At 42.0% G+C, this 12,002-nt stretch overlaps 1 protein-coding gene across 1 annotated transcript; it reads left to right on the top strand.

Annotated features, from left to right (window-relative positions):
- The first annotated feature begins 946 nt into the window (after positions 1 to 946).
- bmp4 (bone morphogenetic protein 4) lies at positions 947 to 11,246 on the top strand. The gene is made up of 4 exons (XM_084915025.1): positions 947 to 1,076; positions 4,872 to 4,994; positions 5,640 to 6,004; positions 9,746 to 11,246. Exons 3-4 carry the CDS (start codon positions 5,647 to 5,649, stop codon positions 10,597 to 10,599), a joined length of 1,212 nt encoding a protein of 403 aa, XP_084771151.1. The 5' UTR covers positions 947 to 1,076; positions 4,872 to 4,994; positions 5,640 to 5,646; the 3' UTR covers positions 10,600 to 11,246.
- Positions 11,247 to 12,002: the final 756 nt, after the last annotated feature.

Here is a 12,002-nt window from a genome sequence, read left to right as displayed (position 1 = left end):
AATCATTCAGACAGATGGCCCACTGTGGGGTTAGGCAGTGATTGAAACGGGCCCGCTTTAACCTGTATGTTACACAAGTACATAACACGGTGATACCAGTCATATAAAATGTCTATATGTTAAATGAACCCTCTACTAAGTTTAAAGAGCAGTCATGAAGTTCGGTGGAAGCCCTCATCAAAAGCACTATCGAAACATGGATCCACGGCATGCGATCGTGGAATAATTTCAAATGACGATAACAATAAGAAGTGCAAGAGGCAGAAAAGCTATTTTGTAAAGTTGTACATTAGTGGGAACACATCGCTTATATCGGGGAAGCCAATCACTTTGAATACATTTCATAAATTTTGATGAAGGATTAAAGAAAAAGCCTTAAACCAATAAAAATGTACGCACGTGGCCACGTGTATATATATTTTTTAAATAATTAAATATGCATAGCATTTTTAAAGTTTACTTCGGTAGACCAGTTGTTTACATCTGCAGGTACGCAAGGCGTTTATTTATTTATTTATTCTAGGTAAGGTCACTAACATGTTGCATATGGAGACTTACCGGGCATTTGACCCGCTGGGTGTTATTTAAAGTCAAAATGCAAAGTTTCACATAGTGAAAAGGGGAAAAAAGCGCAGTGAGTTGTCTTTATTTAAAGTGGAGGAGGAGGAGGAGAGAAGGGGGGGGGGGGGGGTTATCCAAGGTGTTTGAGACAGATGAGGGAGGTGGGGGTCGTGGAGGAAGGAGGAAGGAGGAGGCAGAGAGGGTAAATTGGGCGGACACATAAAAACTGCAAGGGGCCATAGATGCTGGATCATTTGAAAGCCTGCCGTCCTGCGCGCCGATCGCCCTAGTGAGCCGCACTGGAGACGAATAAGAAGCCTCGCTGCAGAGCCCGAGCGCCGGCCTTCACTCCTCTTGTCCGTTCTGAGGTGTCGCTAAAGGATTAATGAGCCAAAAAGGCGCATAATTTCTCCTTTAAGGCACATTTCGGCATTTTTTCGGCGTTACGCCTGGACTGCCTTACACCTTCCCTTTCATATTCACTTCATTCGAGGATACCTGTACCTCTACTGATGGTAAGCGCTCACCAAACGACACATTTAGACTACACACATCAAAGAGTCAACAGCGAAACTTTAAAAAAAACAACAGCAACAACATACAGACACACACACATCTTTGAGCAAGAGAGGCTCTCGCTGAAGTGTTGTTACTTTAAGTTTGGGTCTCTCCTTTGTGCGCATTTAAGCGACTCCGCTGAGAGTTTAAACACCGTTCCGGGATAAATGCGCGAGAATAAATGGGCATAAAAAAACACTCACAGCGTGCGGAACTCATTCAAAAACCGATATAAAAGTGCATTTTGGAACGAATGGCGCTGTGATCATGGCCAAACAAGTAACAGGTTTAAGCCTATTGTGCCCGAGACTTGAGCCGATGACAAATCAAGATGAGGTCATGTCCAAACACAGCGTCAGATTTTGCTGTTTTGTTTTTTTATGTCTTTCATTGAAATCGCCAGCGTTGCGCACGTGTATGCATTTTATAATTCAGTTTAACACTGATTAAACATGTGTAACTGCTTCTTGTCATCCAAGTATGAAGGCTCGTATGAACGATGGAGGTTGACAGATCAGAGATGAGCAATAATGAAAATAAGTTGGGGGGGGGGGGGTTCTCGCAAAAGATGAAGTTCATTTCATTTTACCGCACGGGTTTTGAACAATAATTGACGCATAATTGCGCCAGTTGACTGAGCTGATGTCCAGTAATGACATAATGCTTGCGAAAACACGAAATGCTAATACATTACAGCTGCAGAGTCTTGCAGATGTGAGTCCGGTTTGTAGTCCACTCACGTGTTTTTCACCTGTTTGTAACAAGTCGTTGTAAAGATAAATCCTGTCATTTAATCCGGTAAAACTGCAGCAGGGAAAATTGCGGCCTGCGGACGCCCGGTCTCCTTGGCACTCAGTTTAGTTTGCAACTCAAATTCATCTCGTGAACTGCAGAGGAGCAGAATGGCCAAATAAATTAATTTTAGAATTACTTTTACACACACACACACACACACACATATATATATATATTATATATAAAGAAGTCACATGTCACTTCTGGTGATGGCTTTAGTTTTTTTCGGTCATTTTCCTTGTCAGCCTCCGTCTGATTGTTCTGAGTTTTCCGTTATTAACGCACAATTAACAACACACTTTTTTTTAATTTAAAAGAAAAGACGTGCCATTGACATTTTCCCCTTTATTTTTCAATAAAAGGAAAAAAAAACCGACAGGATACATCAAAAAAATCCCACACACCTCATCTTTTCCCTCAGACTTTTTGCCTTTCGTTTATAATGCCAGAGAAACATCATTGTATGTTGTAATTTCGAGCTTGAAAAATGTAAAAAAAATATCCCAACCTGCACATAAAATATAGAATTTTGTTAGGCTGACTGGTTAAATATTATTATTTAGCTTTGTTAATTTGGTTACTATAAAGCAAAAAAAAAAAAGACAAGAAAAAAAGAAAGTGTGACATTTGGGGTTGTGTGTGTGTGTGTGTTTTCTTTACCTATTGCTCATTCCAAGAGCAGGACATTATTTTGGGACTACCATTCAAAGACATAAATGTCTTCTAATTATACAGGCAGCAACCGGAATTAAGCATAGACATTGCCACTGATCAATCAATAAGTAGAATCCCCGTGACTAAAATGATAAAATCACTGTTCCACAGTGACCTGTTGCTCTCCTCCCTCTCTCCCTCCCTCATTCCCATCCTCCCTCCCACCATCACTGTCAAATTCCTCAGGAAACACATCTGAAGAGCCATGTACATAGTCTGATCACATTATCTCTGGTCAGAGAGAGACAGAGAGAGAGAGAGAGAACGAATGAGAGAGGCCAAGGGGGATCAAGCAAAGCCAAGGGCAGTTTGACTGCTGCAGCCTAATTGCAGCCTGGTCTGCAACGGTTGCTGCAAAATGTATTTCTGTCCCTTAGTGGAAAGCTTTTCTGTGTGTCCAGCTTTGTTTTATAATCTCATGTTGTTTTCGTTTGTTTGATTGAGAGGGCAATAAATGACTGCACGTTTATGATGAGTGCAGAGGTGTGTGGGGCGATTTTGTTGCTGCTGTTGTTGTTTTTTTAAGAATTTGGTGTAAAACTATTTCTTATCACTCTTGGTGAAAACAGGCCAGTAAACACGAGCACACTGGCTTGAGAGACACAGAGCTGAGAGTTACTCCCTGTCTGCCTTACATCTTCTTTCATCATCATCACACCATTTTGAGTGTCTGTCTGTTTTAGCCTGCAGCTTTGTCAGTGGCTGGTTACAGTTACAAGATGTTCTGTATGGTCAGTGTTTTTGAGTGCTATGAATCCCTGTAATCATGGGAGAGGCCCTCTCTGTACAATGAACGTTTGTTGTCAGAGATGTACACACACAGACTCTCTCACACACACACATTTATCCCCTCACCCCATGGGTAATAGAGCTGATCATGTTCTGAATCCTCCTCACTCTTTTTGCTGCAGTTCTCACGAACATGCAAATGGTGGCACACACTTATGCGGACACGCACGTCAATGCATGCGCTGCGTTTTGCAGTCGTGCGCGCGCACACTGCATGTCACCCTCTCTTCTTGCACAGTGGATCTTGTGTCATGACTGAGAAAAGGAGGGTCAACCGGAGGTCAAAGTCTAATACCGTTAGGGAAATAGATCCTAGATTGCATGTATAGTGAGGCATGCAGGAGGCAAGTTAATCACATAGATATGAAGCCAGGCATGCTAGCAAGCTGAAAAACACAAACTGTATGTGACACACGCACACACACGCAGATAGAGTGTGAGCTAATATGCATCCTCACTGTGCAGTAATTCTTGGTTGTGCTCCAGTGGAACAAGATCCAAATGATGACCGAAGCCTTGTGTCACTTTGGAGTGTTTGTTCCATGATGCTGTTGTTGTGGTCACTTAAAATTCAGTAACCTTGTTAGTGCGATTCAGCAGCACTTAACACTTCAAATGAGGTGTACAAACTGAATCATTTGATCCATATTGTTCTTGTTAAACCTGCCTGTTAAAGCTCTGACTTTTCCTTTTTGGAAAGTGGTTCTTTTTTGTATGTGGAAGTGTTATATATATATATATATATATATATATATTTAAATTAGTCTTCTAGAAGCACATTCTGCTCAGTACATCATGCATACATCAGTGGTGAATGTACTACTGTATGTACAGTGTTATCAAAGTAGAGAAGTCCTGCCATCAGAGTCACAACCCATGTGAGCTCTAAAATGGAAGAGAAGCTCTTCTAAGAAGAATCTGTTTAGTTCCTTGTCTAAAATAGGTCATCTCAGTCGCTTGGAGGGGTAAAGGCTGAGTGGGTTTTCAGTTTTAGTAAACCAACAGCCCTCTTATCTTGAATAAAGAGTTTGCTAATTGTGATCAGACTTGTTTTGTGCTCTGTGGGTTCTGACGTTTTTCTGTTGAACCTGGTGCTAATCAGATTTTTAGCTTGTCATTAATGTAAAGTAGGAAGCTGCTTTTCAAATGGGTGTCTCTGAAATAGATGTAAGTGTTGAATAAGTTGTATTTTCTTACCAAGGTGGGTGTCAAGCATTAGGTATCTGCTGTCTGTGTTGTAGCACATGCCTACTTACATTCCACTTACAGCAAATAGCTAGCTTACCCACCAGCCAAAATGATAAGCCTTAAAGAGACACTGGGTCTCTCTCTCACCAATAAACACACACATACACAAGCTCCTGTGCTACTCTGAAGAAATGCCATGTAACAACCTCAAGTGTTTGCAAGTGTCAGTTCACAATATCCCTATGTTTTTTGCCTTCATCTTTCAGGAACAGGGTCACTTCAAAGTTCTCCTGCAGCCACCCAACGCCACCTGACATTTCCTAGAAGAACGGGTCCATTGCCTGCTCCCAACAAACATGGACTGTTTCCCCATGCTTTATTTTCTGTCGGTAAGTAAGTGGGCCATGCCATTTCAATTTGCGGCATGTGACACGCTGCTACATCTTGTATCTCCCTTCTCTCTGTCCGCTGACTCACTCATTTATGTGGCGTCTATCCAGACTTGGACTGAAGGTCCCTAAGGGGTGTGGGGCGAGGCACGTGCCTGAGGAAGAGCTTTTTCTTATAAGTGTGTGGCACAATGTCCCAGGTTTGGGCCATGGTTTGTTTGAGCAGAATGTGTAAGACCGAGACTTTTTATCAAGTTAAGAATTTGCTTAGACCCCAGGGCTGCCTCTTTTATTTGTCTAATTATAGTGGAGGAGACAAGGAGGAAGGGAGATAGTGGGGAGGAATGGCCCTGAGATTCCATTCAAAAAAAAAAAAAAAAGATGGGTTCTTGAGCTAGCTGTTTACCTTTGGAGGATAAAGATAAACTCTAAATGGTCTATCTGATCGGAGACTACTTTACTGTAAACAAGGCAGACTGGACTATTGAAACTAATTAGTCTGCCTTTAGTGGGAACATTTATACAAGAGAAAATAATGGTGTTTTGGATGGAGGGTAAGACAAATCTTATAGCTGCCTTTATATCTGCTCTATTTAGCCCTTTTTTAATCATTTATCTTCCTGTTCCATCTGCTGCTCTCACCAGAGACATCATGATTCCTGGTAATCGAATGCTGATGGTCATTTTAATATGCCAAGTCCTGCTGGGAGAGAGCAACCATGCTAGTCTGATACCTGAAGAAGGAAAAAAGAAAGTACCTGGCCTGCAGGGTCGTTCGGCCGCTCAAAGCCATGAACTGTTGCGGGACTTTGAGGCCACGCTGCTGCATATGTTCGGCCTCAAAAGGCGGCCGCGGCCCAGTCGTTCAGCCACTGTGCCCCGCTACCTGCTGGACCTTTATCGGCTACAGTCGGGTGAGGCTGAGGAGGCCGGAGTGCACGACATTGCTTTTGAGTACCCAGAGAGGTCAGCCAGTCGGGCCAACACTGTGAGGGGCTTCCACCATGAAGGTAAGCAAAAAAATAGGGGGTTTTCGCATCACATGAACTCCAGAAAAACAATTTTAAGGAGCACAAAACTGAAAGAAGGAATGTCATTAGTAGGAGGAGAGATGATAAATACAAGTGCCAGCACACAAAACATTACACCACTCTTACAGCAAGGTCGCTGTTGCCAAGCATTCCAATAGTTTTGGTGGTAATGCAGTTCGGGGTTTTAAAAAAAGCACATTTCCGACATCCCTTGAAACATGATTGTAAGAGTGCTCCACCCATCTCACCATAACCAAGGAATCTAAGGATGTGGTCACCAAACACTGTCTACAGAGGGGCAAAGAAAAAAAAATCTGCTAGACAAGCTCTCAAGAGCCTAATTTGACAAAGCTCTGCGTGTTTGGTTAGCAGCTGAAGTAAAAGCATACCTCCATATTACTGACTTACACTTCTCACCCCACCCAGGAGAACACGGCTTTAAAAAGCCCATTCTTGGACGGGAATTGTAGTGTGCTCCTCTCTCATGTCTCCAGTTTATATGGAGGGCTCTTTTAGAAGGACCTTCTTCAACGTACAATTATCTTTAATGCTACTCTGCAGACTTCTAAATAAAGCCCCTACTGCCAACAATGTGGGTGCTGAGAGCAGATGCTCGCAGATGCGAGCTTTGGCGAGATGGAAAAATGGCCTCAAAAAGCTGGTGTGATAGACAGAGTGGAACATTAGAAGGGTTTCTGTTTATTGTGACTGATCCGTTTTAGCATCAAATGCAGAGGTTTCTCTGGGCTTGGAGAAAGTCCAGTTTGAGTGATCTGTGAAACGTAAGTTGAGTTTGAAAAGATAATGTGTTTGGAAAAGAACGAAAATGATGTATCACCGTTAGTCAGCAAGGAATTCAATTGTAGCATGGATAACTGAGAAAACTGGGAATAATTTATGGATAGAGAGGGGAGTGAGGAAGGAGGGATGAGTCAGCCTTGCCAGACGTGTTGCTAAGGTAGCACACGGCCACATAAGCTCAAATGGTAGCGTAGCAAGGCTAGCAAGAAAAGGAAGCGCACCACCGCTAGTACAGGAACTTCTGCATGTGATGCAATGTGAACACGCACACATGTGTGCTTGTGCATCAGTTTCTACTCCTCTACAAGCATTTACCTTTCTTCTGATTTACTAAACTATGTTAATAATATGCTCTGAAGCCTTAAGAGTGGCAGTTCTCGCTCTCATGGCAGCGGCATTGTGTGATGGTATGACTCAGTTAAATGATCTGTCCAAAACATAGGGAGGCACTGCAGCCTACAGCAGATGGATTATTATGTGAAGAGACATGTTTATAGGCAGGTTAAACTGTGTAACCTCTAACCTTGAATTCAGATGGCACGTTTATTGACTGGGTCTAATTGATGGCATCTCTTTGTTTTGCATAAGTTACGAAGTGTGTTAGTGCCCACTTCAAATCTGATTTGGTTGAGGATTTGAATACGCACCGCGTCTTCTCGCAACACCTCCTTTCCCACCGGCTTCAGATAAATGAGATTCTCCTGTACTGTCTCACTCCTTAATGATTATTCGTGATGAAAATGATAAATGTCTTAAGTGAATAAACTGCAGAGCTAATCAAAAACACAGCAGGTTTTAATAATGAGAACCACCTGGGTAAGATTAGGGCCTGGGTGTGAAATAACAGGGGTGGATTGAGCAGGAAAATAGTAGACACAACATTCCTTTCCCCAACAATGATGATCTTGCCAGAAATCTGCAGACTGTGCGTGGAATAGGGAGCCTCCACTGTGTTTATACTGTAGCTGTGGTACGTTAATCACCACCCTCCTTGTAATGCATGTTTCAGCAAAGTGCTCAGAGAAAGGCATTGAAAGAAGGGCAGGATAATCCTTAAAGATAGATAAGAAAACACGGACGATATACATTTATATTCTTGAATACCCTGGAGGCCTTTCAAAGTAAACATATTTCCAGTGTACAAAATTATATCTTTACACAAAGAAATGATTTTATATCTAATCATTTTTAAGAAAGCTTACAATGCTTGCGCAGTATACCAAAAAAAACTGAGTGCACCCCTGTTCAAAATCCTTTAAATGTGATGAGTCAAAATAATTCCAAAAAATCCTAAATAATACAGCTGAAGTTCAATACACACCTGTGATCACTGATAAATGAAACAAAAAATGAGTATACTTGTGATTTGAGCCTCTATATGAAAAAAGAATTGCCAGAAGAATTGAAAAAATATGATTGTGAGACTTCACAAACACACTTAAACGTTCGTAATTAGGGGCTATAAACCACCGCTAGAGCCACAGTACCCTCCTCCTAAAATGACACCAGGGACAGAGAGCTGCTTGCACAATCTAGCATCAGACTTGTCCAGAGAAATTATGCATGCCAGTAAAAAACAAAAAAAGAACAAAACAACAACCTTGCTGGCTCTCCAGCACAGATCTGCAAGACTGAACTTGGTGCATATCGCAGTGATGATTTTGGGAGCATATTATTTGGTTAGATAAATCCAGGATAAACAATTCCTGGAGAAATTGCATTGTAATTGCTGAAAGTTGCTGCAGCCCTTCTGCACACGCATCCAGCAACAGGCTGGGATCAGAACTAACCGTTCAACCCTGTGGTTAGTGGACAATCTTACCTTGCTGCCTGAGCCATGGCAGCCACAAAGATATTCACCAGAGTTCTTCATGTTTAACTTTCTCTGAGTTTGCTGCACAGAGTGCCATTAAAAGAAAAACACATAATGTTTTGACGTATGCTTAAGGCATACTAATATTGACCAGTCATTTAAACTGCAGTTGGCATAAACCTGAAAAAGCAAAGACAAAAAACTACAATGCACTGCTATCCTGCAGGTCTCACGCTCCATCCTAAGTGTGTTCCCAACAGATAAGCACAGCACTTTCCGCTGAGTAATATTTAACTGACACGTCAAACCCTTTTGTTAAACGTGAAAGCCTTTTCTAACCCATTCATTTCCGACATACTACCACTGTTATCACTGCTGTCTTCATACAACGTTACCTTACCTGAGCAGGTCAGAAAGATCCAGTGACTCGCCAAACTCTGCTATCACATCCTTTGACTCTCAGGGATTCCTCGTAGGTTTAGTAGTGACACTAAACAACAAAAATCCACCAAACAAAATCACCAAAAACATTGAAAGACTGATGTGGTGGGAACCAAACTCGGAAATCTTTGCACCCTAAAGTGATACTTTGATGCCACATGCGCTTTTCAAAGAGCTGTCAAGGTGCCTCACTCTTTAACTTTACAACTTCACATTTTGTTGAAGAACCTGCATTTGTCTGAAGAAAAATCGCATTCTGTCTGCTTATTGTGGTTACTTTGCAGAAAGATGCTGGAAAATTGCTGCCTACCCTAGCTTCAAAACCTAGTAACATTCATTTCATCCTGTCACTGGCAACTGGTAATAACAGGATTATGCTAGAACTCACTGATACTGATATAAATATTACAGAAAAAGTATAAAATGTAAATCTTGGTAGTCAAACATGTAGTGACTTTTGATAACATATAAGTAAACATTCTGCTGTTTAACTGAGGAAATGACTGTAAACTTGTGCAATTTTGAATCAGGATATTGCACATATTTCATACCCTTGCTATTTTTGCCCTTGCTCAGGATGTATAAGTCTATTTTACATAGTCTCAAAATTATTGAGTTTCTTAGTTAAGCTTGCAGTAAATATTTTTTTTCTTGCTGTATTTCAGAGCACATGGAGCAGCTACATGAGCTGGATGACGGAGGACCCATGCCCATTCGTTTTATGTTTAACCTCAGCAGCATCCCAGAGGACGAGCTTCTGTCTTCCGCAGAACTGAGGCTCTACCGTCATCAGATTGATGAGGCCATTGCTGATGCCATCTCAGACGACCAGGCACTTCACCGAATAAACGTGTACGAGGTGCTCAAAGCCCCCCGAACCGGGCAGCTTATCACACAGCTACTGGATACGCGGCTCGTGCGCCACAACGCGTCGCGCTGGGAGAGCTTTGACGTCAGCCCCGCCGTGCTGCGCTGGACTCGTGAGCGACTTCCCAATTACGGGCTGGCTGTGGAGGTTCTGCATCTCAACCAGACTCCATGCCACCAGGGCCGACACGTTCGCATAAGTCGCTCGCTGCACCAAGAACCTGGTGAAGACTGGGAGCAGCTACGCCCCCTCCTGGTAACCTTTGGTCACGACGGAAAGGGTCATCCGCTGACTCGCCGGACCAAGCGCAGCCCGAGACAGCGGGGCCGTAAACGCAACCGCAACTGCCGGCGCCATGCGCTGTACGTGGACTTCAGCGATGTAGGCTGGAATGACTGGATAGTGGCGCCTCCTGGTTACCAGGCCTATTACTGCCACGGGGAATGCCCCTTTCCTCTGGCAGATCATCTGAATTCAACCAACCACGCCATTGTTCAGACACTGGTGAACTCTGTGAACAACAATATTCCCAAGGCCTGCTGTGTGCCAACAGAGCTCAGCGCGATCTCCATGCTCTACCTAGATGAACATGACAAGGTGGTCCTTAAAAACTACCAGGAAATGGTAGTGGAGGGCTGCGGCTGCCGCTAACGCACAGACGTACTAAAGTGTGGGCTTGGACTGCGGCACTGAAAAAAGCAACACGGGCGCTAACAAATCGGAAGGTCTTTACTCCCAAAAATGTTCACTTGGACCCTTATTTATAACTTTTATGAGGTGTATGTTTGTCTCACTTTTTTTCTTTGACTATATCATATATTTTGACAAAATATATATTTATATCTACATATTAAAAATAAATAAATAAAAATAAATCCTTATTTTAAACATAAAAAAGCTGTACAACTTTTCATAATGTACATTAGATTGTATAAGGTTTTTTTTGTTTGTTGGTTTTGTTTTGTTGAAAAATAGTAAAAACTCTAAAAAGTAAAGTTTATTTACTGGTAATATTTATTGCTTTCATATTATATATATAGAAAAAAATTAATAAAAATATGAATTGCTTCCAGTAACACATTCAGTAATATCAAATGATGCATCCTTTGTGTATTTGCATAAATTAGAGCACTGAATGAATTTGTTACAATGGTGAATTGTCTTGGCTTTAATTAAGACGTTCGACATCAATCTGATTATTTTGAAAAGGCCCTCAAAACAAAAGCATAAAGGTAAAAACGTCATTGTAAAGTATATGTAATAGAAACAAAAAGGAGTTAATAAAAACTACAATCTGACCTTAAATCTCCCATTACTTTTGTAATTTGGATTTAAACATGAGGCTGAAATTTCTCCCCGTGGCACGTTAATTGCGGTGTAATCACTTTTTACTAAAACAAAAGAGACGAGCACAGAAATCTCTCTGTTTTGTCTTTGCCAAATAAAAGAATGTTTGGCTTGTTATCTGGTATCTCGCCAGCTTTCAATGGATTGCAGCTCATCAAAGGAAGAGCAGAAACCAGCAGAAAAACTGCTTCTGCATCTTTTTAAAACAACATAGGAAGTTTTTTGTTGTTGTTTTGTTTTCTGAGAAGCAGTATGCCATTTCACAGCACATAGGAGATTAGGGTTAGGGCCTTATTGTTCTCAAATTTCACTTTAATGTCAATTAGGCTAACATGTGGTGGTTGGATACTTGCTAATCCAATTGCAGTCGAGATGGGTTGTTCAGACCAACTGCGTGAGAGTGATTCTATTGTTCCTGACATCCCCACATTGGGGGCATGATTGTGGCTGATGCGTCCTGCCCTCATACAAGGCGGCTGAGTCCTCAGAAGAATCAAAGGTTAGACACTCTGTCTCCTGCCTTTGTCTTCAGCGGCTCATGCCGGCAGAGCAAAGACGCCTGTCTCCAACCTGTGCCCCATCACACAAAAGGCTTCTACATCACTTATTTACAAGCTGACAGCTGTCCCAAATTATGTGATAATGTTTAGGGAGAGCGTCTCCTTTGAACTGCTGGGGGGACGTTGGCTGTGCATTGTTGCCTAGAC

The sequence above is a fragment of the Perissodus microlepis genome, chromosome 19, assembly GCF_051167445.1.
Source record: "Perissodus microlepis isolate ML-2025 ecotype Zambia chromosome 19, ASM5116744v1, whole genome shotgun sequence".
NCBI lineage: Eukaryota > Metazoa > Chordata > Actinopteri > Cichliformes > Cichlidae > Perissodus > Perissodus microlepis.
Note: the sequence above shows the minus strand (reverse complement) of the source record. Positions and strands in the feature narration are given on the sequence as shown.